This window comes from Numenius arquata, chromosome 17 (assembly GCF_964106895.1).
Source record: "Numenius arquata chromosome 17, bNumArq3.hap1.1, whole genome shotgun sequence".
Classification (NCBI taxonomy): Eukaryota; Metazoa; Chordata; class Aves; order Charadriiformes; family Scolopacidae; genus Numenius; species Numenius arquata.
Window position 1 is genome coordinate 8,264,420 of NC_133592.1, and position 27,450 is coordinate 8,291,869.

Sequence of the window (27,450 nt, forward strand, 5' to 3'; positions counted from 1 at the left end):
CGAGTTCTCACTAGTGTGAACGTTAAAAGCCAACGCAACCATAACCACGGCAGCTTACACACCCTGTGGCCCACTCTGGCTGTAAGGGCAGCAGCATTATCATAAATAAATTCTCACACCAAGTCAGCACCTTTTCCATCCCTTCCTCTGGCCTGTACCAGCTCTCTGGTTCTAGCCTCTCTGCAAATAAGGTAACTGAGGTCTTGAAACAGCAAATGACTCTTAGCCACTGAACTCCGTTAGCCAATATCCTTCTGTTGTAGCCCAGCATCTGAAAACAGACACTTGCTACATTTAAAGAGATGAAGGCAAGCTCCAAGATGCACAGCCCTGAATTTGCACTCTTTAAAGCTATCAGGCAGGTCCTTCCCAGGGCAGCTGTGAACTGCCTGTGGCAGGGGAGGCCTGGAAGAAGGGGGTAATTTAAAATTTTACAAGGCAGACACTTAGAACGCAGGCCATTACTTTTAAATCCGGGAGATGTTTTGCTAAGCACAAGAGCACATTAAGCTTTTATAGCAGCTAACACCTGAGGCAGGACTGCCTTAAAGAAGGGCATGGGCAGGCAAATGAGATAACAGGGAAAATAAGGAACACATTTAATTGCTTCATCCAAGGTCAGACACGGAGGTTTAGCACTGCCAGGAACAGCAGCAACATCAGAGCTGAATCACTGCACTTATTAGACAGGTTTGGTTGATGGAGTTAGCTAGTATTTTTAAGATTACTTCAAAACAGTTGCAAATAGTAAGGATTTCTCTTACCTCCATTGGTTTCCTGGTACACCACAGATTTCCCCAGCTCAGCACCAAGACGCCTGGAGAAAAAAAAAAAAAAAAGGAAATTAAAAATGGAGGAACACAGCAGTTTATGATCCAAAGCAGAGACTGGGCCAACCACTACACACCAACAAAATGCACAGCACGGCCTAATGGGGCTGAGTGCACCAGCCAGGCTGCGGAACCACTTCCCCAGGGTCTCCTTCCCTCCAGGGTCCTTGGGGAGGGCCATGGGGCACCCTGCTCTGCAGCAGGTCAACGCTGTACTTGGAAGAGCCAGGCCTTGTGTAACTGACCAGAGGTCGTGTCTCCTGAGTTACATACAGCAAAGGACATCTTGCCTGGCCTGTGCAACACCATCTTAGGCAGATCTGTCGTGGAACTAAACATTAGTGATTTACTCAGATTTGATTAATGGCAACTGAGTCACGTTTTTGACTCCCACACCTCTTTCTTTCTTCCCCCGCCCCCTTTCCTTCTGAAATAACTCAGTTGATTGAAGAGATCTTAACTTCATTTTCTGATTTTTTTTCAAATTACTTCTTCCTCTTCTCAAATACCAAACCTACAACACTCATCACAACAAAGATTACAGTCGCTCCCTTTTTTTTTTTCCAGTTTCATATATAATAAACATTCACTTTGAAGAGCATTTTAAAAGGCTCCAAAAGGCAGATTTTTCCCTCAGGTGACAGTTCTGTATTTAACTGTACTGACAAGTAATCTATTAATAAGTATTCAGGGGCACGTGTGCTGTAAGGGTGAGCCTCAGCTGAGAGACGCTTGGGATGGGTGTGTTGCTGCAACCCAGCTGCCCGGAGCACAGGGCAATCCCTCCTCCCCTGTGGGCTTTGCTCAGGGCCATGCCCACATGCTGGATTAGGAAACAGTTTATGCCTGCAAAATGCCTTTGTTCAACACGTTGATTATGGTGGTAGTTTCCTCTCTGCAGATATACTGTATTTACCTGGACACATGCCAAAGTTTTGCAAATCAGGACTAACCCTAAATAAAGGGCCCACATCTGTCTCCGGCTCTACCGTCTTCAGCAGTCGATCTCTCTCCATCTCCACAGACTCAGCCTTGTACTTCAATTGTCACTAAGATTTGGTTTTTTGGAAGTCAATGAGCAAGACAGCCCATCACTGGCCTGCTGCTGGCCCACCAGCAACTGCTGGCCTGGGCTATCAGCCCACAAGCTAGAGGTCTCAGCTAGAAGCTGGCCTGGAAAGCGTGCCTGGGACAGCTGCGATAACAGATACTCGAATGCAACGTGATCTATTTGCTTAGCTAACTACAAAGCACGTATTTGGCACACATATGTTCCCGATCGTGTGTCTGGCAGCACGTTTTGCCATGGCTGGGGCTGGTGAGTAAACTCCCACATCAAGAATCATACGCGTGAGATGGTAACCAGCCCAACTTGGGTACTAACTGCAGCATCACCCAGGGATGGTGCAGTCCAGAGCAGGCAAACCATCCAAATCTTTAATTTGGCTTCTCTCATGAGCCCCGCTGGGTTAGAACTTGTGGCTGCAATACAAAGGCATCCTCAGTACCTTCAGTATCTTCAAAAAACAGCTGGCAGCTGGTCAAGCAAAGCCAAGCCTGGGGATCCCAGGGATAGACACACAGTAAAGGTGAACTTTGCAGGTGAGATCCATTGAGCTCTTACTGCCCAGTGCGATCACTCTGTCTTTCCGATGACAGTCAGGCATTTGCAACCACTGAGCCTAATCACTGCCAAGGCATCCAAGTTGAAACAAGCTCAAGTATCAGACACACATACAAAACAAAACAGTGTGTGTCTGTGGAAATGCTTAATGACTCACCCTTGTTCCTCCACAACTGCATGGCAAGTCTTGCAAGCTCTGTTTGGAGGCACGTGCACCCTGACTTCACTGCAGGCAGCACGTTCCTACCTCACTACTGGAAAAAAACATCCATTAACAAGACTGTGCAAGTGCTCTTAGTCAACCCTGCATCTCATGGAAGGACGGAAAGCTTCTAAAACAGTCCAGCTGGACACATCTCAGCAAAACACTCCTTGGAGGGTGACACTTCCAGTGCCAATAGGTGGCAAACAAACACAGCAGAGGTTTGAGATGCTCTGCAAGGATGTAGCTGGCAAGAAGAAACCAGAGGCCAGTGGTCCCCTATTCAGGCTGTTCTACTGTTTCTGTGCTGCTGAAACAATAAATTGGAAAGGCAAGTTTATTCCCCAATGGAAAGAGGGACACTAAACAGCTCAGCTTGTCAAACCTGGGTGCAGACAGCAGCAGCAGAGACAGTAAGCAGCTGCCAACTCAAAGGAACGAGCAGCAGTAGATTGCTCTGGTCAGACAATAAATCCCGTCTCTGCTCCAACTGTTGACTGCAAGTAAATACGACTGGAGGCAATGGGAAGGATACGAGATAAAACTGCCCATAAAAGTCATACATTAACCCCCACAAGTGCAGGCATGGCAGAGGGACAGATGGGAAGCTCCACCAAAGCAGCTGAGGTATGTTTACCCAGGGGCACTCCCTCCACCAAACCCCTTTCTGAACGATTTGCGTAAGCCGAGACTTCAGCCAGTGCAGGAGCTTGATAAAACCTCGATTTAGCTAAGGCTATTAAAGAGGTGACTGTTTGTACAGCTCCTGTCATAAAACACCAAATTCCACAGGACTTGAGTCGAAAGGAAGATTTACACAGAAGTCAAGGGCAGAGCACAGCCTTAGCCAGCCTTGGAGCACCCAGTTGTAACAGTTCAAAGATAAATTCCCCTTTCCCGTCACCTATCCCTCCTTTCCCTTCCATCCCCAGCCCTTTTCTCTCCAAATCCTCTCCACATGAACCCATTGGTTGTTACTTTACGTGACAGAGAAATTAAACTGACAGCAAGAACTCTGCTTGCATTTGGCTCCAGACCAACAGCATAACCCCACGAACAGGGGTTATCACAATTACTGGATCGCTCTTCTGCGGACACGGGTAGATCTACACCAGGAAAGAGAAGGCTGTCACTACAGGTAACCCAGAGCACACACCCCCACAGAGAGATACAGCTGCTTCTGGAAAAAATAATATTTTAGGTCCTGGAGACGTGATTTATCTCCAAGCAAAACAAGCTCCATCAACAAAAGCCCTGCTGTGTGGTGTGGTATCGGTCTATGGGGAGGTGGGGGCTTTTAACGACACTGAAGCGTTGAAGTCTGGAGAACAGTAAGGCTGATTTTACAGCATTTGCAGAAATCTCACTTGCTAACCAGTGCTGAGTAGATATCAGAGCAGGAGTTCACTTCTGGAAGCTCCCTTCTCCATCCAAGAGAGACAGAAACTCAGTTTGGCGTTGTTTTTGTTTTTAAATGCAGTAGTCTTCAAAACTGGGATCTGTTAAAGAAGCTGTGTACATACAGTCCAGTGCCAAGCCCAGTGCCGAGGACTGGGCACAGCGGGATCAAGCTACCAGTTTTTAACATCATCGCAGTGTAAACTTTTCCTGTTTGACCACTGATGAGGAAAGCCCTGGTCCTTGCTCTGCTCTGCCATCCTCACACCAGCTCCATCACTAAACCGACTCCTCTGGGACCTAGTAGCATCTAAGACAAAAATTCTCTTTATGGCTTTAAAAATCCTTCTCAGAGCAACTGGCCAAAAAAAAATTCATATTGATCTGGAATATCTCTCTCCGTAAACATTGCCCAGGAAAGATGATCTAACTTTCTGCAGTCTCAACAAATGCCAAAAGTATATTAAGCTGTGGATACAGGAGTATTTATAAAATCCATCTCAAATTCACAGTCTAAGTGCGACCAGCTCAGAAGTCACCTATAGTTTAATGAAGAAGGGACATACTGCAGTATTTTAGGAAACACTATGGGGTTGTATCAGACTGTACTTTAAAATGCTCCTCTGAAGACTGTCAAAAACCACTGAACCAGGCTCTAGAGACAAAAGACAGTCAGTTAAAAAAGACTTGACGTTTAGCTGAATCAAAATTCCAGAGGCAAGTGCACTTGCAGTATTTCATGCCATCAAAGCACGTTTCAGTACCGCTGGGAAGGGCTCTCAGCCCAGGCTGCATTTCCTTCTCCCACTTTGTGACAAACACCTAAAAGATATTTGTAAAGTTATCTCTGAAGGAAGCTTCCAGCCAGCTCACAGTGCAAACATTCAATTTGAAGAGAAATCTGCACACAAAGTCCTTGACTGTGATATGATTTTATTTCGGCAACATCCTCTTCATTACAAACACTTTCACTGGTCTCAGCTCTGCAAATACCCGACTCTCCCCACACCTGCAGACTCCACAGACTGCTGCAGACTCCAGGAGCTGGAGCTGACAGCAGAGGATCTGCTCCGTGCTTGACCGTGGCCAAAGCAAGCCACAGCCTGACTTCAAATTGCCTTTCAAACTCAAGCAAATCTTTAAGTAAAGATCAATCATCTAGCCCAGCCAGCCCAGTGGCAGCTCCACAGTGTACTTCCTAATCTCCCGCTTCAAGAACAAGCTAGGAAAGGGAAAGGAAACAGCAGCTTCCTGGATACAAGGCAGTATCTTTGTTCTATTATCCTTATAAGTATCTGAGCCCCCCTTTACCCAGTAAAACTCGGCCAGTCCCTGCTTCTCATCTGCCACTTGCACCCAGAGCCATCCAGCACTAGTATCATTTGTTCCAGCCACACCAAAGCCGTGCAGCTGAATTACCAGCAAACACCAGGCAGATTTTCCTCTGCTCCCACCAGTCTGCTCCTCGTGAAGGAACTTCCCCAAAACCCATCACTAGCCAGCACAGAGCCACCACGCAAGGCCAATCTGTTCAGCCACGTTACACGCTCCATCTAAGCTGCACAGAAAATCTGAAAGCCCAACTGCTCCATGCTCACCCTGCTCCAACACCGTTCCCCACCTGTAGCCCTCCCCAACTACACTACTTTTCAGCTGGTTATTCTTTTCCCTTTCCAAAATTCTTTGATGCAGTTTCATCCTGTAATACCCATTAGCCTCCTGCCACAACACTGCATCTTCCGAGATGGAGGAGAGTTGGTGCCACCTCCTTTCCTCCTGTAGCACCACACAAGGGCTCTTTCCAGAAGGCAAGAATAGGGTTTGGAAGTGAGGGAAAACAGCATCACAAGGTTACTGTGATCTGACTCACCTGTGCCATCCTCTCACGTGCTGTAAAGGCAACTTAATGAGGAAGGCTCATTACTCTTCCTCCATCCCATCAGAAATTCTCCTTCAGCTGAGGGAGGTCACTGCAAGTCCTCTGAACGTACTGTCTCTCCCAAAAGCAGGGCTCACCCCACACTCATTCACAGAAAACACCACCCTGGTTTCAGTGTTGTATCCCTGGCTCCCTCCAACCAGAGATCAGAACACAAGTTTCCATCTTTTCCTCATTACTCCACGTTGTTTAGGCTCACGGCACTGCCTTTATCTTTAGATCATCAGCATTTTCCGTGCTGCAAACCAAATGAATGTCTGGAATACTCACATCCACAGTCTGCAGTGAGTTTATGACAGTATCACGTCCCACATAACGCAGACCTGCAGGAGCGCTGGGGAGGCATTAGCAATCTTCAATCAGCATTTCCCCCCCAACCCAGACACACAAGCAGGGAGTGGAATGTATCATTTGTATCCTCTGTGCCAAACACTGCAGTCAGAGGGAGATCTAAAGGCATCTGTTGGACTCCAGAGATTAAAAGGACTTGCTAGACCTCCCTCCCCGCAGCAGCACACAAGGCCCATTAGGGATCAGCACTGGGCACAGAAATTATCTTTCTCCCCTGCAAATGCAGCTTGTAATCAGGTGCCAAGTGTCCTAATTACAGCAGGAACTTTCTTTCCATCTGGGAAAGAATTAAAAAAAAAATAGATATAAATCATCACTCTCAATTTATAAGATACAAGTAAACAGATGGTTTTATTTATGTTTCAGTGGTGCTGAATCTAAGGTGCATCTTTCTTATTTAAAGTTTCACAAGATATTTCGTTCTCAAAAGCCAGCACCATCTCCTCTTCCTGGCAGATGCTAACGTAAACAAAAGCTCTGAAAACTCAAAGCGAAAGCTAAACTAACCATTTAGTCACTCATCCTATACCCAGACAAGAACACATAATGGGAAACTGTAAAGATCGGAAGCGCGCCAGAATGCCACGCTCAAAGCCTGAATCAAAAGCAACTCTGGAAGTTTTGCATTAAGTGATGCGAGGAGATGGAACAGCTTTCAGATGTCTGGTTTATACCACACTGCTCCTCCTCAGGCTTGGGATTTTAGAACAGGATAAGCCAGGGCTCCTCAAGTGTTGATTTTAACATCAATCATACCTACAGGCAAAGAGCAACAGAGCCTGGATGGACAAGTGTCTCAAGGGGCCCTACTCCTAATATTGCGTGTTGTTTTAAAGTTCTTTTACTACTTATGCTAAAGGTCATAAAAAAACTTTAAAAAGAACGCACAATATTAGAGGACAGACTCACCCTTATACGACCGCTCCAACTCTATTAAAAGGCACAACTGACCTCCCCAGCAAAGAACAGGCTGGGATGTGACACAGGGAAAGCCAGCAGTCACGCATCTTTTGCAACCTGAAAAAACAAGGGATGTATTACAAACACATCGAAACAGCCCCTCAGCTCCTAAGGGAAGTGAGTGCAAAACCACTGTTCAGGATGCTGAAAACGCTTTATTTTTGGGAGACTTTTCACTGCGCACAAATCCTTACTATTTACAGTTCCAGATTTTGCACACCCCTCCAACAAAACCTTATCTGCCTATAATGGTACACACCCTTCCATTTCAGAGGGGTCAACGTTCCCATTTCACAGAGAGTAGAGCTACGTGTCCTCAACTCTCCATTGAAGCAGGAGCTGTGGATCAGGCTGCTGTGCTCGTACCACCACCAGAGCATCTGACTTTCTCGCTGATGCTAGAGCCAAGGCAAAAAGCCCACACCCCCTCTATTAAAAGTTTACTTCATGAAGGACAACCAGGAGGTGACTCTCTGGATCCTGCTGTCATGCAGCCCCGGAGCATCACTGGGAACCCTGCAGAGGGTTACAGCAGCACGTCACACAGCCAGCTGCGTGTGCCATGGCCCGGGGAACCCTGCTCCCTGTCTCTTCTCATTACATCTTTGAAAAAAAAAAAAAAAAAGGCGAGTTATTTTTAAGACAAAGAGCAGAGAATAAAGATTGCCCGTTTGCTCTTTCAGTCCTGAGAACTCTGAGCGCATCCCCAGGGGACTTCTGTTATGTTCTGTGTTGACGCAACAAGACAAGCCATGTAAAGCCATGTTCCATCTGTTGCAGCAAAACTTACTTTTTTTATATAGAGAGACTTTATTTTCAGAGTTGTATCCGTGAAAGGAAAGTGATACCAAACTGACCAAATATAGCAAAAGTACATGAACCAAAAAACCCAAACCTTTCCACTCCCAAACACAAGGATTTCCCTCTCCTCCTCACACCCGAAGTCCATCACTATTATCCAACATGCATCCCATCAACACCAGCGATCCCAGCCAAACAGCCAAGTCAGCTTCGTGGAGATAATCTGCACTAAGGATTGAACACAGTGTTTATTAAGCTTGCTGGATGAACAGCAAAATGTTCTTGCAGTTTAAAGTGGCAGCACACCTGTATTTAGTTATGTTTCCAATTTAAGAATGCCCTTGAAAACAGGAACAGGTCAGCAGCGCCTTTTGGTAGTAAGGATGCTCTCTCTGCAGCAGGCAAACAAGCATCGAGTCCTCGATTTTGGGAGCAGCTTCCTATGAACTGTGGCTGGGAGGAAGCAGAAAGGAAACCCAGATCCTGCCTTAGGATGACAGCTCCCCAGGACACAGCTCCCTGTCTCAGAAAAACCCCTTCGGGTAGGAGTTCCCAGATTTGAACCAAACTAATTCAAAACAGAAGATAAGTGTCGGGGGAAACTTGGTGTTCCTCTGTGGACCAAGAGCCCCATTTTGGAGCCAGCTGTTACACTCCTCCTTCAGCAGGACGCAGCACATCCATCCCTTCTAAGTCAAGGTCAAACCCTGCCCAAATTGATGGGCCGAAAATACAAAAAAAAGGGGGGGGAACACCTCTGTCCCTAAACTAAACTCTCTCTTGTTCACATGTGCTGCCCACCTCTCCTACCCCACCGAAATCCACGGCGATTAGTGCAACTGCAGGTGTTGTACCTCAGTCCACACACAGAACGCTCCCTGAGCGGTGAAGCTGTAGAGCAAACAAGGTTGCCAGCCCATCCCCACAAAAAGCAGCACAGAAAGTTTTAAGCATCTCCCAAACCACTAAAAAAAACTTTCTGAGGTTTGTTCAGCCAAGTTTAACCTCCTCCCTCCCAAAAAGGAAGGCCCTCTGCTGCAACCTGGCCTTTCCAGCACTGAAATGGATGTCAAAGACACAAAAGGCAGAAATCATTTTCATCACTGGGTGAAATTCAGTTATCGGGAGGGATGAGCCGGTACTGAGGAGGAGGAGAAGGGCAGAGCTGCTGAAGACTCTTAGTGCAAAACCTCTGCAGCAAAGGTGTTTGCAGCAGATACCTTTCGCTTGGGAAGGCGGGAGGACGCCAAAAGCCTCTCCAGCTGCTTTGAAGAAAGCCTGCCTGCGCTGAGGAGCTCTAGGGGGGAGCAAAGAAACTTGAAAGAGAGGGAACTTACTCCGTGATCCTCTTCGCCAGCTCAGTGCAGGCTGCCGTGGAGTTGGCCGAGAAGACCCGGTAGCCACTTCTGGCTGCGTTCATCGCCAAAGAGTCATGCAACCCCCGTGGAGCTCGAAAGTGAGAAAAAACAGATTTATAAGGCAACAACAGCTTCCGTGGCATCCTTTTCTTCCTCTCCACCACGATCACCGCCCCTTAAGGGGTGGGGAGGAGGAGGAGAAGAACAGCCCTTCCGCTACCTATCGTCTTGCTAGTCCGCTCCGGTGGCAAAGTATAAAAGAGGGGGTGAAAAATACGACTATTAAAATAAAATGGATCAGCAGCAGCCGCTTTGGGGGAGGAAAGGGGTCGGGGGAGAAAGCGGGGGAGGGGGGCAGAAAACGGATATGGAGGCGTGGGGGAGCTGCGAGCTGCCTGCAGAGCAACCCCCCCACATACCGGGAGCCAGCCCTCGGGGGTAACCCCAACCCGAACGCGCCCCACGCCCACCCAGAGGCACCTCAGGCACCAAGGGAGGGGATACCCCTCAAAACTGAGGGGGTAGCAAGGCAGAGAGGGGGTTCCCCCTGGCTGATGAAGGTGGGGATGAGCTGAGGGGGGTCGGGAAGGCTGGAGGGGGAATTCCATGTGAGGCAGCAAGGCTAGAGGAGGGGGAATCCCTGTGGTGGGGTTGGGGGGGTCCCCCCACGCTCCCCTCACCCAGCCAAGCGAGCTCCGCCACCCGGCTAGAGCGCCGGTCCCCTCGGCCGCCATCTTCTTAGCGGGGAGAGACCGCCCCCGCTGCCATGTTAGGTGAGGGCACAGCGGCCGCACTCTCCCCCTCCCAGCAGAAGAAGGGTTATATCACCCACAACCCCAACAGCGCCGGTACCTGAAGAGGAGGAGGAGGAGGAGGAGGCGGCGGCGTGAAGAACGGCGTAAAATCCCTTTCCTCGGCGAGGATGCACAGTGCGGCCGCCTCTTCTCCACCCCGCTTCTGCCCGGCCTCAAGGCAGTGGCTTCACTGCCCGCGCCTAAGATGGCGGCCCACCGGAAGTGCCGCGGCGGCGCTCTAGCCTGGCTCTATGTCCGGCGGGGCGGGAGGCCTGCGGCCTCCCGCCCCATAGATCCTAACCCTGACCCCCCCCCCGAGCCCCACAGTCTTCAGGAGGGGTTCTTCCAGCAAGGCCTCAGGCCTTCCCTCAGCACCCTGGCGCCATGATGGCGGCCCTAAGGGGCTACAGCTGGTCTCGGCATCCTTTCCCCAAAGGGTAAGGTGTCTAAAGATGGCTGTGTAAGGCCATCATCCCTTGGCCTGTTTTCTCCCAGCTCAGAGGATGGAGGGCACGGTGGGCTTCGTTCAGGACATGGAGGATGCACGCCTCCGTTGCTGGGTAGTGTCTCTCCCTGCTGCCGGGCCGCTCCAGTGCGTGCCAGCGGCTCGGGGTTGGGTACGTGACAGTGGTGGTGCCTCTGGTGACGACTCCTGTCAGAAACGCCAAACACTTCATTAAAGATTGTCTCTTTCCAGCCTTTGTTAAGATGCGGCATCCTCGCTGCAAACAAGATACAGATAGAATCATAGAATGGTTAGAGTTGGAAGGGACCTTAGAGATCATCGAGTTCCAACCCCCCTGCCATGGGCAGGGACACCTCCACTAGAGCAGGTTGCTCAAAGCCCCATCCAGCCTGGCCTTGAACACTTCCAGGGATGGGGCATTCACAGCTTCCCTGGACAACCTGCTCCAGTGCTTCACCACCCTCACAGTGAAGAATTTCTTCTTAATACCTAATCTAAATCTCCCCTCTTCCAATTTAAAACCATTACCCCTTGTCCTGTCACTACACTTCCTGACAAAGAGTCCCTCTCTGGCTCTCCTGTAGGCTCCTTTCAGATATTGGAAGGCTGCTATGAGATCTCCCCGGAGCCTCTTCTCCAGGCTGAACAAACCCAGCTCTCTCAGCCTGTCAGTCTCAATGCCTCTCAGATGCATCCGTGTCCCCTCCGTATGCCACTGGTGCACTTCCTGAGCACCCAGATGGCAAGTTTTGTCCTCCTTCGCCATGCCTGGTGATGTGTGTTTGTCCCTCCAGTGTGGATCCATCCCCACATCCCCTTCCACGATCACTGAGGACCAGCCCCACAGTTATTTACCTGGTGTCCAAGGAAGGAGAGTCCCCTGTACACCTCACCAGCTCTGCTCCTGCAGCAGGATAAGGGCATGGATCCTGATCCATGGATCCGTAGCCCTGTGGGGACCAGCCACAAGCACAATGAAATGAGCTGTGGGGTTGCGTGATGCAGCTGGACGAGATCAAGATTTACATCTCTGTCTCCGCGATGCCTGTGCTGGCAGGGTGAGGGGACCTGTGGCATGGCCATCACCCCCTGCGCTTGCTGTGGGGGCAGATCCAGCACAGCACCAGCCCCCTCTCCCACACACAGCCAGTTTGCAGCCACCACAGCTGCCTGTGGTCCCTGCTGGGTAGCTGGTGCCTCTTCAGGTCCCCTCTGTCCCCTGCAGGTCCATGCCTTGTCCCGGCAGGGGCTGTTCCAGCTCCATTCCCACGTCCCCACTTGTTCCCCGATGGCAGTGTAAGGCTGGGTGAGAGCTAGCAGCATCAGCTGTCTGGATTCACTCCGAGAAGGCAGCGCAGCCAGGGGTGCGATGCTGAGCCCGCCTTCAGCCTGGTGATAACCCTGTAGCTTGGGGTGAACTGGCAGCATCCATGCCCAGATTCCCCGCCATGAGCACCCCCAACCAAGGGCTGGGCTCTCCCTCGGCGTGTGTTTAGCGACGGCCACTGCTGCCCTGTGAGGCACATTCGTTTGACAGCAGTCACAGCACCCACGCTGCGGCCACTCACTTGTCACAAGTTGCTAGCTTTGTACTTCCATCCCTGGAGGGGTTCAAGGCCAGGCTGGATGGGGCTTTGAGCAACCTGGTCTACTGGGAGGTGTCCCTGCCCAGGGCAGGAGGGTTGGAACTAGATGATCTTTAAGGTCCCTTCCAACCCAAACCATTCTATGATTCAAAAGGAAGAAGCTGAAAAAAAAAAATATGGGGGGGGGCAGAGTATTTTTGGTATGTAGGAAGTTGCCTCCTTCCTGAGGTCCTTCCTGCACACACCAAAGAAACAGCATCTCCTGGGGGGGCAGGGACACCACAAGGGACGTGGGGACAGCAGGGGCAGGCTCTTGCGGAGACACCCCAACGAGGGCAGTAGCAGCTGCCTGGAGACACCCCAGAGCAGCACCCAGGAAAGGGGGAGCAGGCGGCCACTTGGGGCCAGCTGGCTCCTCGCTTGGCATCCTTGGCACACCAGCTCCAGGGCTGATGCTGTGGCCATCCTGAGTGCCCCCAGCCTCTGCTTTGCCCCCCCAGCACTATCCTCCGGTCCTCATTCCTGCTGCCCTGCGGGGTGCTCAGACTCATCCTGGGCACAGGGGATGGATTCTGCCTGCGTTGTCACCTCCCCTCGCTTTCCCAGCTGAGATGCAATGAGTTTGTGCATTCTGCTGCAGGGCAGCCACCGGCACAGCAGACTCCAGGTGGCACCTCTGTGTGCAGTCGCCTTGGAGGGGCTTGACAACGTCCTGCCCCAAAATGACCCCACTCTTGTCTTTCTGAGATTCCCCCCGGTGTCCACAGCTTCATCCCCACAGGGAAAGGCCCAGCAGCCTCACAGGGACAGCCCCGGGGGTCCCACCGGGGCGGCTGGTGGATCTGTGGGGTCAGGGTCAGCCCCCGAGGAGCCCGGGCAGGGCAGCGGGCAGAGATCGTGGCTGTTATCGCTGCGACAACCAACCTTTTTCCTGGCAAAGGGAGCAACTCTGATGCCTCTGCTCTGTGGGGTGAGGGTCACACCTGGTTTTACAGCCAGTCAAAGGAGAAGAAAGGAGCAATTCTGTTTACTTAAGGAGTAATTAATATCCCAGCTCCTGGCATGTACGGAGGCAGCAGAAACCTCCCCCACAGTCCATGGAGAGCAAGGCTTTGCAGCCCTTTATTATTTCATTATCAGCTGGGCAGGATTAGGAGGGTGGGTCGGGGAACAGCGCCGGCTTTAAGCAGGTTTAGCTCCTCTGGAAAGGCTTATCCAGGCTCAGTCTCGCTCGCTGCCTGCGATGCAGTTATTTGCTGAGCAGAGGGGTTTGAGTAATGTTGCGGGGGGGAGGCAGGGGGTCGTGCATTTTTAATAGAAATAAAACGGTAAAGCCCAGCAGGGAAAACTCGGGAGGTTCCTTTACCAGAAACTGGCTTTATTCCTTGAATTTCAACAACCAGGGAGGGCAGTTTCTCAGCTCTGCCAAATCCTGCATCGCTCCCTGGAGAAAACCGGAGCCTCGGTGCTGCCATGTGCGTGCCAGGGGGGTGCTTTGGGGAGGTTTCTTGCATCGGACCAACACGGCGCCAGGGCGGGACAGTCGTTGCAGGCAGCTTCCTGCAGAGCTGGATGAAGTTTTGCCCTTTCTCCTTCACCAAGTTTCTCCCTGGAGCCCGGGTGGGGTGGCCAGAGCTTGCCGATCCCAGCCCAGCAAGGAGCCGTGGGAACTGTGGCTCCAAATACCTCTTCGTCTTCCCGGGCCAGAAACGGGAGGCTGTGGTGGGATGCTGTGTGGCCCATAAGTGATTCTGCCCTGGAGATGCTGCCCACAGGCGCCGAGCGTCGCGGTGGGAATCCTGGGATCCTCCTGGGATCGGGATCATTCCTCCCAGCCCGGCCAGGTGGTTCTCATTGCAGCCTCTGACTCACCTCCCAAAAATGCCTGCGCTCACATCATGGCAGGAAACCGCTACCGGGAAGTGGTGAAAACCCTGCGACGGCCTTTAAATTCGGCTTCCCCCAGCAAAGGGGGAGATCAAACAGCAGTGCTTTGGCCTCAGTCCCTCTGACGCCAGGGCTAGTCATCGGGGTGACTTCTCGGCTCAGCGAGCGGTGTGTGTGGTTACTCCAGACTCAGCAGCTTCTTGTGGGGCGTTTGGGAGTGTTTCTGACCTCAGAAATATTTTTGAGTAAAACATCAGCTGGGAGGAATGAGCTCAGCTTGCTGGCGTTGCCCAGGGCTTCCCAGTGAGCCCTGTGGTCCTGGGCTTTGCCGGTGGCCGCTGAGAGCTCAGCTGAGGCTCAGGGCTGGGTAGCAGCCCACAGTGGGTCGCAGAGCTTGGCTGTGATCTAGGAGCTGCCGTAATCCCCAACTCCCTGGAGGCTGAGAAACCTCCTGGGTCAAGCCCTGGGCCCCGTGTGGAGCTGGGATTGTGGATGGTACCTGCTGCCCACGAGTCAGGGAGGCAGAGACCGGAGGGTGCAGCCACTTGCCAAATCGGTGGCAGACCCAAACCCTGTGTCCTGGCTCGTGCGCCCCAGGTGGGATGTGATCCCAATTGCTCTCCTCCAGGAGACAGACACCTCTGTTACTTCTGTCCCCTCCTGCTTTGTGTCGGTCCCCTGCGTTGCCACCAGTATCTCCCCGGGGAGCCGCAGGGTGACCGTTCCCTGCAAGCCCCCGCGGCTGGGGGCCGAGAGGAACCGAGCCACAGTCCCCAGGCTGGGTCTGTCCCGAAACGGCTCCGTCTCCGCACCGGCTGCTCCCGCAGGCATTGGCTGGAAAGTTCCCACTGCTGCAGTCGGTGCCTGTCCCCCTGCCAAACCCTGCAGCCCTGCCAGCCCCGGCGCAGCGCAGAGCTGCGCTATTTCTGGCTCCACCTTGAGACATGTACCTTCAGCAGTGGGAACGATGCTAAAAGAGACGGATCTGGGATGAGAGCATCCCCTTTCCTGTTCCCGGGCGGCTGCCGGTGGAGGCCGTGGAAGAGCAGGCAGGGATCTGGAGGGGCTGCGTGCCTGGAAGTGAAACGCTGCGGTTCATCCTGCAGCAGAGCCATGTCCTCTGCTCGCCTCCTCTGGGGCTGCGGGGTGGGCAAGCAGGAGCCTGAAATCCAGGCTTGCCCCGGCAGAGAGAGCCTTGGGTCTGTACTGAGCTGGGGGGCATCAGCGGAGGGGGAGAAGGGTTATGGCAGGGCCAGGGAACCCCCCAGTTTCTCTGCTTTCTTCCCCCAGGACAAGCTCGCTGGGGAGGAGCAGCTCCTCTAGCAGATGGGGGCGGGAGCAGGGAGAGCCTGGGGGCAGGAGGGAGCTGAGGGGGCGTTTAATTGCCATATTTAACCCTTGTCTGGTGCTTCTGCCTCAGTTTCCCCAAACACAGAGCATCCATCGCCTTCTCCAGCAAGCCCAGGACATGGTGCTCCGGACATAGAATCACAGAATGGTTTGGGTTGGAAGGGACCTTAAAGACCACCCAGTGCCACCCCCTGCCCTGGGCAGGGACACCTCCCACCAGACCAGGTTGCTCCAAGCCCCATCCAGTGTGGCCTTCAACCCCTCCAGGGATGGGGCAGCCACAGTTCCTCTGGACAACCTGGGCCAGGGTCTCACCACCCTCACAGCAAAGAAATTCTTCCTGAGATCTCATCTAAATCTCCCCTCTTTCAGTTTAAAACCATTCCCCCTTGTCCCATCGCTCCCCTCCCTGATCAAGAATCCCTCCCCAGCTTTCCTGGAGCGCCTTTAGGGACTGGAAGGGACTCTAAGGTCTCCCCGGAGCCTTCTCTTCTCCAGGCTGAACCCCCCCAACTCTCTCAGCCTGTCCTCACAGCAGAGGGGCTCCAGCCCTCGCAGCATCTCCGTGGCCTCCTCTAGGGAGGATGCCTATACAAGCCTTCTCCCCAGAATGACTTCTGTGGGTCCTGGGGTACCTGATGAGCTCTCCCAGGACAGGACTTTGAGCTGTGTTTGCTCTTGAAGGGAGCCTGGTGACCTCCATGGTCATGGCTGGACCGGACACCCTGTGCCCTGGGTGAGCCCCCTTTGCAATGAGAAAGGAGGTGGGGGGATTTGCCACCGGCTGTCCCCACTGGCACGCCGGCTCCATGCCGCATTCCCAGCCACATCCCGGTGCTGCCCTCCCACACATGTGGCCTCCGCGGCGCCGGGTGGGCAGGAATGGAGCCGATCAGGACAAACCCGATGGGCAGACGCCTGCCCACGGCACGGGAGCCCTTCATTGGGTCACGGGAGCTTGTTAAAGCTCTCATAATTAAGATAGCCCCAAACGACTGTTTATCAGCGGCGATGGAAGCGATCCCACTTCCACATTAGACATCGCATCTGGAGGCAAACAAGCGGTGGCCGTGTGGGACCGGGGTGAACCAGCCCATGGCTGTGGGGAGCAAAGGGACCCACGCAGGGCTGGTGGTGGGCACCGGCTGGCCGTGGCACGGAGAGGGCATCTGCCAAGAATTGGGATGAGCTCACGTGAAGTCCCCATAGACCCTTTCCCCAGCCCACACCACGGCCATGGCCAGCAGAGCCCGGCAGGGTGTTCAGCTCCTATTTAAAGCACAGGCAGGCAGGGTGAGGGGAATCCCTGCGGCACGGGGCCGTGGACGGATGTAGCGCGGTGAGACCGGAGCCCAGAGCAGCCCCATCGCCCCGTGGCACCTGCCAGGAGCAGTGCCACAGCTGCTCTCACATCCTCCCACCACATCTCATGCCTTCCTGTGCGGAAATCGGGCACGGGTTACTCACTGAGAAGGGTGAGGGGCAGGTCAGGACGCTGCGTTCCCCAGCATCCAGCTATTTCCTCCGGTGACACCTTGCTGAGGACCTTGGGGCTGTTTACAAACGCCGGACCACGGCGTGGTCACAAGCCGGGGAAGTGGCCAAGCCCAGATCTCACCCAGAATTGGCCGCAGGTGCTGCGGTTCCTCAGCCAAAAGCAGCAGCCAGCAAACCCCTGGAGGTGGGTTCTGCCCCACCTCCCCCTCTAAGCATCCCTTTGAACCCACAGCACCCAGGGAAGCCTTTTTGGAAAGCACGATGCTCCAAATCATGGCACTTTGCCTTAGGTCACTGGGAAAGCAAGACGGAACTGAGTTATCTGCCCAGCTGGTCGTCCTGTGCCCTTCCTGTAATTTTTGGCCAGGTCCAGTGGGTTTAAGCGGGGACAGAGGGCTCACTGCTAATTAAACTGCTGTAAGTGTGAAGAGTGATGCCTCCCCAGGGTGCGAGCTCAAGGTTACGGGGTCTCAGGCTGCTGCCGGCCCCGCAGCACGCAGCGTGTGAAACCTGCATTAGCATCCTCAGGGTGGTCTGAGGATGAGGAGGTGGTGAGGAAGGCCCAGGGGAGGAGGAGGGAGGGACTAGGGCACCTCTCTGCCTGCCTTACCATTCCCACAGTGCTTCTCCGAGTGCTTGTCGCCCGCTTCCCCGTGGAGAGGCTCCGCTCTGCTTTGGTTCGAGCCTCAGGAGAGCGAAGGGCCAGCTGGAACCCATGGAGCAGAGCTACATCCATAGGGAATTGGCTGGCAAAAAAATGTCCTTGTTGAGCTGGGCCAGAACCCCCTGAAGCCCAGTAGCCCCTCGGGAGGGTGAGGTCAGCCCTGTCACCATCCAAAGCTGCTGGTGGTGACATTTGCCAGCCACCGTGGGGATGGAGAGGCTCCCAGCCGTGCTGGCACCCTCCGGCAAGTCCCCTGGGCTCCATCCCCAGCGCTGTGTGCCTGAGGTGGGGGTTCATGGCACAGCCCACCCCCTCTACGGGGCTCCATGCCCATGGCACCCTCCAACCCCCACAGATACCTGATGGCAAACCACCAGTGACGGGCTGGACATCGTCCCCCTCCATCCTCTCTCCTGGAGGTGTCCCCTGCCAGCTGCCCGCTGCCTTCCTCATCTCTCGCCGTGCCTTGCTTCCTCCAGGCACCCGCTCTGCTCCTCTCGCCCTGTCCCAGCTGCAGGGACGCAGAAACGGTGTTAAATGCTCTTCAGCCCAGCGCGGGGGCTTGATCCCCCTGCCCAGTGCGTTGCTGGACACGGCACACACGAGCTGGGGCTGGTGTGGCTCCCGGAGCTTTCCCGCTGCTCTCCCGGGAGTGACCGTGGGCCCGTGCTGTGCCAGCCCCAGGACCACGGGAGCACCCATGACGGCCACCCACCCCACCAGGGCAGAGCCACCCACGGCAAAACCACGGCGTCGCGTGTTTGAAGACCCTTGCTCCAGACGGGCGGTCCGGGTACCCCCCCCCCCACTGCCCGCCGCCCCGGAGCGCGGGGAAACTGAGGCAGGTTGGGGAAACTGAGGCAGGCTGCGGGGAGGCGGGGGGGCTCGGGGCAGCCCCGGGACGGTGTGTGTCCCCCCCGCCTCGGGCTGGGAGGGGGGCTGTGGGTGGGTTAAATTTTTATGAATGGGGCCGCCCCGCCTGCCATTGCCGGGCGGCGCGGCGGGTGTCAGCAGCGAGCAGCGGCGGGCGGCGCTCCCCGGTGCGTCCCGCTCCCGTTCCGCCGCCGATGGCCGCCGGCCGCCGAGCTCCCCCGGAGCCCGGTGGGGGCCCGGTATTACTTCAAGGCGTCTTCGGTGCGGGACCCACCCCCGGGGCTGCCGCCTGCTCCTTGGCTCTGACCGCCCGGGAGTTGCAGGTGCGGCGTCCCGGCGGCTCCTCCGGGGGCTCGGTCGGTCCCGACGCCGCTCTCCGCCTGGCCGACTGCGTGGGCTCCGCCGCCTTCCCCGCCGCCGCCGCCGCCGCCTGCTTCTCCCTGGTCTGCTACCCCTTCCGCGGGCCGCGCTGGGGCTCGCCCGCCCGGCAGCGCCTGGAGCGGACCTTCCGCGTCTCCCTGGGACCCGACGCCGAGGGCAACCTGCGCATCGCCCAGGCCTGGAGCCGGAGGATCCGGGAGCTCTCGGTGCCCGCCGTGCCCACGCAGGACGGTGAGTGGCCGCCCCACGCTCGGGACACACACACACACACACACACACGCTGAGGGTCCCGACGGGGCGAGCCCCGGGACCGGGCGAGGAAGGGGGGTGGGGTGGGGGAGGGTTACCGGGACCGGGGCCAGCAGCCACCCGAGGGCGTGGGGTGTGGGGACCGCCGGCTCTCCGTTGCCCGTCCCCAGGCGGGACGGTTGTCCCCGAGGGATGGCGTGGGGACACGGCTGGCGACCTGCCGGGAGCGCTGCGCGGTGGTCCGTCCCCGAAAGGACAGATCGGGGTCGGGGGGACACGACGGGACGGACGGGGGGCGATTCGCATCCCCGCGGGGTCACCTGGATCCCCTTCCCCTCCCGCCCCGAGCCTGGGGGGGACGGGGACATCCCCGTGCACAGCGCCGGGGGTGGCTTTTCTCCCCTTTCTCCCTTAAATCGAAGGGGCAGCAGGGATGTGGTCGCACCACGGGGGCCCTTTGCACGGCCCCCCCTCTCCCCTCGCATCACTTCGGTTCGATAGCAAAGCTCCAAAGGGCAGCATAAACCCAGAAAAAATAAAGTCATCGTTGCTGACGCAGGCAGGACGGGAGCCAGGCACTGTCCCCGGCAGGTCCCATCCATCACTTGGGAGCGGGCGCATCCCTGCGGGACACCCCCCGGGCCCAGCGGGGTCCCAGGGCGGCACGGAAGGATCCGGGTATCAGTTCCCTCTCCCTCTGGGAGCTGCCACCAGCTCGAAGGGGAGCGGCTGGCTGGGGGGCCACGTCCCCCAGCTCCTGCAGTCAGGGCAGGGCGGGCTGGCACATATTTGAACATCTGAGCAGAGATTCAATTATATGCACTACTTCATTTATTTAGCTGTCCAGTCGCACTGATCAGACTTGGAAATTAAGAGGCATGCGGTTAGAGGGATCCTGTCAAATCGCATTTAGCCCAGCTCTCCCTCTTCGGATTTTAAAATGCAGCTTTTTTTACATGACCTGCAGCTACAAAACAACTTTCTGCTACTCTTCCTAAAGAATAAAAGACAAATCCGGCGGAGAGGGGTGAGGGCGAAACCAGTTCCCTGGCTCCGTTTCCAGCCTGAACTCTGCAGCTGGAAGTCTCCGAGCGATTTAAAACCTTCGCCCTTTTAGCAGGCGGAGTGAGGGTGCTGGGGCAGGAGCAGCTCATTGCACGGCGGGGGCCTCGGGGGAGGCCGGGGAAGGAGGCCGGGAGAAGGCGGTGTGGGATTTTTGCAGTTATTTTTTCCTAGCTGAGGGCCAGCAGGATTTGCAAACCTTCCCCCCCACCCCCTTCACCCCCCCTCCCAGTTTGGGACGGAGCTAAAAATGCTTCTCGCCCCACCCTGGGCTCGCACGCACCCTCACGTGCCACCGTCGCAGCGTGTGCGGGACAGATAAGGCCCAGCTGCGTGTGAGTCCGTGCAGAGCAATCCTGTCACCCCGTCCCTGTGGGGAGGGGACCGGGGAGACACCGGCCATCCCGTCCCGGTGTCATCTCAGCTCCAGCATCCTTTGGGATAAAAGCCCTGGAGAGAGCCGCAGTGCGTGTGTTGCGGGGGGGTGGGGGGCGGAAATTCCCCTCGTTATTTCACCCCAAGGGGAAAAAAATAAGTCCTTCGGCAGTGGGTGACCCCAAAGCTGGGGCTGCCCAGAGCGTGCAGGGAAGTGTCCCACCCTGCAGCTGGCCGGGATGGAGCAAAACCGCTGCTGGGCTCGTGTCCTGATGGGGAAATCCAGCCCCCGGTCGCGGTAGGAAGCTGCCATCGAGCTGCCAGCAACAGCCACGGCGTTGCGGTGTGTCGGCAGCGAGCAGGAACTGGCCCTGCCGCAAGCCCCCGTTTTGGGGGACCTCCTCGCCGTGCTTGTCCCCTCGCCGTACGAAGGAGATGACACTCTTGTGGAGAGGGGATGCAACAAACATGTCCTGGTCCATCCCAGCCTCACGTCAGCCCTGTCCCCCGCCAGCTTGTTCCTTATGCCCAGAGAGTTTCCAGAAGGATGCGGGGACACAACGGAGCAGCTGGGGCTGCTGATGGCAGAGCCGCGGCAGCGTGGTCCCCACGTGAGCACGGCCGGGCCACGTGTCCCACGGGGGGACGCGAGTTTGTGCAGTGGCAGCAGCTGGAGCCCCTTCCTCCTGCTGACTCAGTGTCTGCTCCGCTCGGCATCGGAGGTTGAAAGCAGCCGCGCTGTGCCGGGAAGTGGCCGAGCCTCGCCGAGATGCCAGGGGCCGGCCGGGGTTGCGCAAGGGAGAAGGGATGCTGCTGAAATCTGTCTCCCCCAGCCCCCCGCCTGAGCATCGCTGCTGCTGGGCTCCGGCTCTGAACCAGCACCGGGAGAGCCTGGGGCGAGCCCAGCGCTGCCGGTGTCACTGGTCCCACACTGGGATCATGTCCCCATCCCTGTTCGCGCCCTGGTACCAGCAGTCTGTCCCTGGTGATGGAGTCAGGGCACCCCTCGGTTCCCTGAGCAGGGTTTGCCTTTCCCCCTCCAGCCAAGGAGGGGGTCCTGGGGGTCCCGGCCGTACCCCGCTGCCCAGTGGACGCCATGGGGCAGCCGTGGGTCCTGGCAGGAGTTTCAGGCAAGACCCGGCTGAGGCTCAGCGTGCGTGTCAGAAACGATGTGGCTGATAAGAAACTTTAGTGTGTTTAAAAACTCTATTTAGAGGCTTGAAGGGCCTCGTGCTCTCTCTGTGCACCCTCCAGGGTGTGCGGGGAGAAAGAGAATATCCCCCCCCATCACTCGCCTCCAGCAGCTGGGGCTTGAGCATGGACCCCCCCCCCCTGCCTGGAGGGCTGGGCTGTGTTTGTCCATAGGAGACTTTAGTGACCTGGGAAGGCTCCGGTGGGGAGGGAGCGGGACCAGCCCAGCCCCAGGGTTACTGCCCCTTATCCCCGGCCCGAACTGGTGTGGCCTTTGCTGGCCACGCTCCACCACCGTCCCCAAGGGCAGCTGGTCCCCTCGCACCTGGCACCCACTGATAAGGGGCCGGGGAGGGCGGGGGGGCAGCTGGCCGCTTCCCCCAGGCCTGAGTGGCAGCGAGCCAGCCCAGAGCCAGCCCCAAGCTCAGCCCTGGCTCATGGGCGGACCTTTGCTGGGGACTCGGTGGCAAGTCTCAAGCAGGGGGACAAGGAGGTCTCCTGGAGGGTGACAGCCTCACTAGGTCATTCCCAGGGGCAGAAAATCAACCTGATGGTGCCAAAATCAGCAGAGCTCGGTGTGCTCCCAGGGCTGGGACGGGCACAGAGATGGGATGCTCCGGGCACGTCTCCCAGCAGGGCAGCTTGTGGAGCTCTGCCAACTGTCGGGGAAGCCCCGGCGTGGCCCTGAGCGGTGTGATGCCGGGTGTCACCCCGGGGAGATGGCATCCTTAGGCTCCTTCATCACCCCAGGCTCCCCTCTCCTCTCCTCCATCCCTGGTGGGGGCAGCTGGAGGGGGTTTAGCTGTAAAAACGCTGTCTGTGTGTTCAAACAGCTGGAATCCAAGTGTGCAGACGAGGCTGGGGGTCAGGCAGCTGGCCCAGCCCCCCCAGCCCCGGGTTAGAGGGGAGATTCCCAGCCCAGGGCACTGCCGGGAATCTAAGGATTCTTTGGTGACTCAGCTCCTGACAGAGCAGCTCTTTCTGCTGACTCAGCAAACGCAGCCCCCGCACTGTCCCACAGAGCTCATGCGCCCGGGCTGGGACCTGCTCCCCGCCGGGGGCCAGATCATGGCTTAGGGGCCCAGAGCTGGTAGGGACACCCCTTGCCCCCCAAGATCTGGCTTCACCCTGCAGGGTTGGGACGTTCCAGAGGCCCTGTGGGAGCTTGAGGCACAGTGCCCTGCTCATTTTGGGGCCGGGGGTGCCCAAGCAGCACCCAGGGGCCCTGCCCTCAAGCACGGTGGCACCAGCTCACCCGGGTGCCATCGTGTCACTCCTCCTCCCTGTGCCTCTCTCACAGGGCAGCTGCAGCCTGGTCTCACCCCGTCCCCCCCGCGCGGGGACCACGGGGCTGGGGGCTCGGGCAGAGGGATGCAGACCCCTGCCGAGTTTGTAATTACAGCTCAACCGGGGGCCCTCGCGCGTGAAACCTGAACACCTTAGGGAGCAGAGACGTCCGTCTGTCAGCACAGGTGTCCGTCCTGGCCCTGCTCCATCTGGGGTGGATGTGGGGAATTGAGATCTTGAGTCCCTCCGGCCCTTGTCCCCCCGTCCTTGGCTCGCTGTGTCTTGGGGGGCTGAGCCGTGCCATGAGCTGGGGGGTTCGGCAGGGAAAGAATACTCATGGCTGAGGGTGGCTGGGGCCAGATGGCCCTGGGGAGGTTGGGTTTCAAACCTCCCCTTTGCTTCCACCTTTCTTTCCTCGGCACATCCTAAAGTGCAGCTGGCAGCATCCTGCTGGGATGCTCGGGGATGCTCGGTGCTGCAGAGCCCCCCATCTCTGCTGCAGCATCGCTGGGCGGCTGCGGGACTCGGGACTGGGTATAAAACATCTCTGCTGGTTGCGGGAGAGCTCCAGATGAGTCCCTGCAGCACCCCGTGTGTCCCCATCTCTGCCACATCCCCTGCTTTCCCAGCAGGGACCCTCCATCCCTCCTCACCTCCCGTTGGGTGGGTAGGGATGCAGCCCGGGGAGCTCGTGGGAATCGGGGGCAGCTTCCCTTCCTCCCCACCCTGAGCCCCTGCTCTCCCCCCTGCCCAGGTGACAGCTATGGGGTGCTGCCCCGGCCCTGCCGAGCGCTGGTGCTGCTGAACCCACAGAGCGGTGCCGGCCGCGCGCTGGAGGACTTCCAGGGGGTGGTGCAGCCCATGCTGGCCGAGGCTGACATTGCCACCACCGTCTTCATCACCGGTGAGTCCACGAGCGGATCCCTCACCTCCTCCTCCTCCCTTCCCTAGGGTCCTACCTGGGTGCTGCCTCCGGGATGGGCTCCTCCAAGGGTCTCGTACCCCCTACATCACCACGGCTCTGGCTCCCTGGTTTGGAGAACATGGTGGGTGGGCTGTCACAGGTGGAGTGGCAAAGGGCCCAAGGGATGTGGTTGCACTCAATGGGAGTGACTGCCTCACCTCCTGCACCCCCGGCTGGGACCCTCACAGGGACAGCGGGGCTGGGGTCACTGTCTGGGGAGGTGGCAGCAGGCAGGGCAGAGGGATGGAGAGTGATGCTCAACTCTGTTTTCCCCTGCAGAGAGACCCCACCACGCTCATGAGAAGGTACGGGATGAGGACCTGTCGCAGTGGGACACACTGGTGGTCATGGCCGGGGATGGGCTGCTGTACGAGGTGAGAGGGGCACCGCAGGGCACCCCCCCCCCGGGATGGGCACAGAGCTGGGAGGAGAGGGATGCCTGGGGCAGGAGCCAAGCGGTGAAACACGAAGGGAATGGCAAAGGAGAGATGAAACCCAGCTTGGGGCAAAGCGGGGCGGCCACGGCCTCGGTGCTGCCCTGGATGGGGGCACCACAGTCTCCGCTCCTCCCAACCTGTGTGGGGGCACTTGGGTCCTTGCATGGCCCTGGGTACCACCAGCTCCCTCTGTCCCTGCAGGTGGTGAATGGGCTCATGGAGCGGCCGGACTGGGAGGACACCATGAAGAAGCCGCTGTGCATCCTGCCGGGGGGCTCCGGGAACGCCCTGGCCGCCTCCATCAACCACTATGCGGGGTGAGCCCCGGGTGCACCCACTGGTGGCACATGGGGGCTGCGCTGGCACCCAGGCTGGGGGGATGAGGGAAGGGAAAGGCTGTGAATGGCTCCAGCCGTGGGAATTGGTGCTGGGATGCCCAGCACGGGGGTACCCACCTGGGTCCTCGCCTCCCCACAGCATCAGTTTATATCCCTGTGCCTCCGGCTCCCCCCATGGCCTTTCTATTCTTCAGGCTCTGAGTCTGGCAGAGCTTTACCCCAAAGGATCCACCCCTGCACGATGGGGGACCGGGATTGCCCTGGCCCAGCAGCCCCAGCTCGCTTCCCTCTTTCGGGAACTGGTTTATCCCTCCCACCCTCAGCAAAACCTTTCCCAGCAGCTGTCCCTGAGGGACACTGTCACCCAGCTGGGACATATCCCAACTGTGACACAGGGGTGAGGGTTGTATGTAGATGGTGGGACAGGAGGAGAGACCCTGAGCTGGGTCCAGCTCAAACTCACCCTTCTCCATCCCTCGCAGCAACGATCACGTCGCCAAGAAGAAGCTGCTGACGAACTGCGCCTTCATCCTGTGCAAGGGGCTGCACACGCAGATGGACCTGGTCTCGCTGAGCACGGCCTCGGGCAAGCGCCTCTTCTCCTTCCTCGGCTTCGGCTGGGGCTTCATCTCGGACGTGGACATCGACAGCGAGAAGTACCGTCGGCTGGGCAATGCCCGCTTCACCCTGGGCACCCTCCAGTGCCTGGCCAAGCTGCGGGTGTACCAGGGCCGCCTCTCCTACCTGCCCGCTGGCCCCGAGCAGGGCACCCCTCCGCCACCCAGGGACCCCCCCGCGCCCGTCACCAACGGCCAGGCTGGCCACGTCCTGCCGCCGGCGGGGACGGAGGCAGCCGGGGCTCTGCCCGCCGACTCCCTGCTGGTGCCGCTCTGCCAGCCGGTGCCAGCGCACTGGACCGTGGTCCCCGAGGAGGAGTTTGTCACCGTCTACGCCATCTACCAGTCCCACCTGGGCACCAACCTGCTGATGGCACCGGCCGCCCGGCTGCACGACGGCTGCATCCATCTCTTCTACCTGAAGGCCGGCATCAGCCGCGTGGCGCTGCTGAAGCTCTTCCTGGCCATGGCCAGGGGCACCCACCTGGACTTGAACTGTCCCCACCTGTGCTACGTCCCCGTCCGGGCTTTCCGCCTGGAGCCACGGGTGGCCACGGGCATCATGACGGTGGACGGCGAGGCGCTGCCCTGCGAGCCGGTGCAGGGCCAGGTCCATGGCCGCCTCTGCCGTGTCCTCAGCGGCTCCTGAGCCGCCGGCAGGGTCCGGCACCGTCTTCCTCCCACTCAGGAACCTCCTCCTCCTCCCATAGCAATAGCTCTTGGGGGTCACGGGTGCTCGTCCCCTTGCTTGCCCCCATGCTTAGCTTTATCCTCCCACCTTGGGATGGCCACCAGGGCTGTCCCAGAAATGAGCCAGGAGCCCCCATCAGGTACTCTGTGCCGGCGAGACGCCGGAGTGTTTTATCCCGGTACGAGGTCCCAGTCCCCGGGTGGCTGCGCCGGCACAGCCCCGTCCCCTCCCCGGCTTGGACGCACACGGTGGCACCGCTCAGGTCCCCTCTGCGGAGCCAGTGCCACCCCCCCACCCCCCTCCCAGGGATGGTCAGGACCAAGATACCTAATACAAGAAACCGACTTTTTTAAGAATGTTTCTACCCAAAGCTTCCTGTAGAAGCAGAGTTTATTCTTGTGAGAAATGCAATAAATATCTAGCGTTTGCAAAAAAAAAAAAATATCCAACCCCGGGTTTTAAATGGGAGCTGAGGGCTCCATCAGGGGCAGGGCTGCGGTGCTGTCACCCCGGGCTGGGCTCACACGCAGCCTGGCCGTGGCTGCTGTCAGGATGGGTTTAGCTCAGCGTCACAGCTCCTCGCTCCCCAGCAGCCTCCCCGCGCTGCCAGGCCACCGTCACCCCGGGGCCGGGACCAGCACGGGGACACGGCCACAGAGAAAGCGCCCCAGAGGCAGGACATGGGGCATCGCTGCCGCTGACACCCGTTTTTGGGGTGCACTGGCGTCTTCTTGCCCAGCGTCGCAGTCCCAAGAGCTCAGCCCCGCTCAGCATCGATGTCCCCGATGCTTTGGGACATCTTGGGGAAGGTTCAGTGCCCGTGGGAAAGGGAAGGGGGCACAGAAGAGGTTCAAGGGGGGGGTTGGCTTTCCACCGGGATCGGGGGCCCTATGGGGAGCTCACACGTCCCCTCTCCCAGGCAGCCCGGGGCCAGTCGGAGCCCTGCAACAGGTCCCTGCCCAGGGGCTTGCCTGGGGGTGGGGGGGGAGAGGGGGGGGACACATTGCTCAGCCTGTTTGGCATAAAATAGCAGTAATTAAACCTCATTTACAGCGCCGGAGTACAAAGTAGAAGAGCAAACAGTGGTGGCTGTTTGCATTTATTCATCTGCAAACTATGCAATTAGGATCCTGGAGCTGGGAAAGAAGAGTACGATTGTTCCCCCCCCCCCCCTCCAACACCCCCACTCCCTCACGGGGGAGCCGAGCTCTTGTTCCCAGGCCAGCAGAGCAGCTGGGAACCACCTCAAAATAAAGTTATTTCCCCCCCCCCACCCCA

General features: G+C 57.4%; 2 protein-coding genes across 5 annotated transcripts in view; one reads left to right on the forward strand and one right to left on the reverse strand.

Annotated features, from left to right (window-relative positions):
• The window catches only part of PRPSAP1 (phosphoribosyl pyrophosphate synthetase associated protein 1), a 29,108-nt gene extending 18,649 nt beyond the window's left edge, over window positions 1-10,459 (reverse strand). The window contains exons 1-3 of one of the 4 annotated variants that reach the window (XM_074159935.1): window positions 10,316-10,459; window positions 9,443-9,554; window positions 765-817 (exon numbers count right to left, since the gene is read on the reverse strand). In XM_074159935.1, coding sequence (XP_074016036.1) covers window positions 765-817; window positions 9,443-9,525 — 136 coding nt within the window. In that variant the 5' untranslated portion in view covers window positions 9,526-9,554; window positions 10,316-10,459. Of the gene's footprint in view, window positions 1-764; window positions 818-7,253; window positions 7,362-7,563; window positions 7,908-9,442; window positions 9,628-10,315 lie in introns of those variants that run through there. The other 3 variants (XM_074159936.1, XM_074159937.1, XM_074159934.1) reach the window with 3 other exon arrangements.
• An 8,269-nt stretch (window positions 10,460-18,728) lies between these two features.
• On the forward strand, window positions 18,729-26,601 carry SPHK1 (sphingosine kinase 1). Its single transcript, XM_074160208.1, has 5 exons — window positions 18,729-19,192; window positions 23,880-24,029; window positions 24,369-24,463; window positions 24,728-24,843; window positions 25,347-26,601. The coding sequence occupies exons 1-5, from the start codon at window positions 18,775-18,777 to the stop codon at window positions 26,128-26,130; spliced, it is 1,563 nt and encodes a 520-aa protein (XP_074016309.1). The 5' UTR covers window positions 18,729-18,774; the 3' UTR covers window positions 26,131-26,601.
• Window positions 26,602-27,450: the final 849 nt, after the last annotated feature.

Bases quoted from the DNA above. Each gene is read 5' to 3' on its own strand.
- SPHK1 (XM_074160208.1), top strand. From the start codon at position 18,775: ATGGCCGCCGGCCGCCGAGCTCCCCCGGAGCCCGGTGGGGGCCCGGTA. The intron at 24,464-24,727 runs GTGAGAGGGGCA...CTGTCCCTGCAG, and splicing joins GGGATGGGCTGCTGTACGAG to GTGGTGAATGGGCTCATGGA. The intron at 24,844-25,346 runs GTGAGCCCCGGG...CATCCCTCGCAG, and splicing joins TCCATCAACCACTATGCGGG to CAACGATCACGTCGCCAAGA.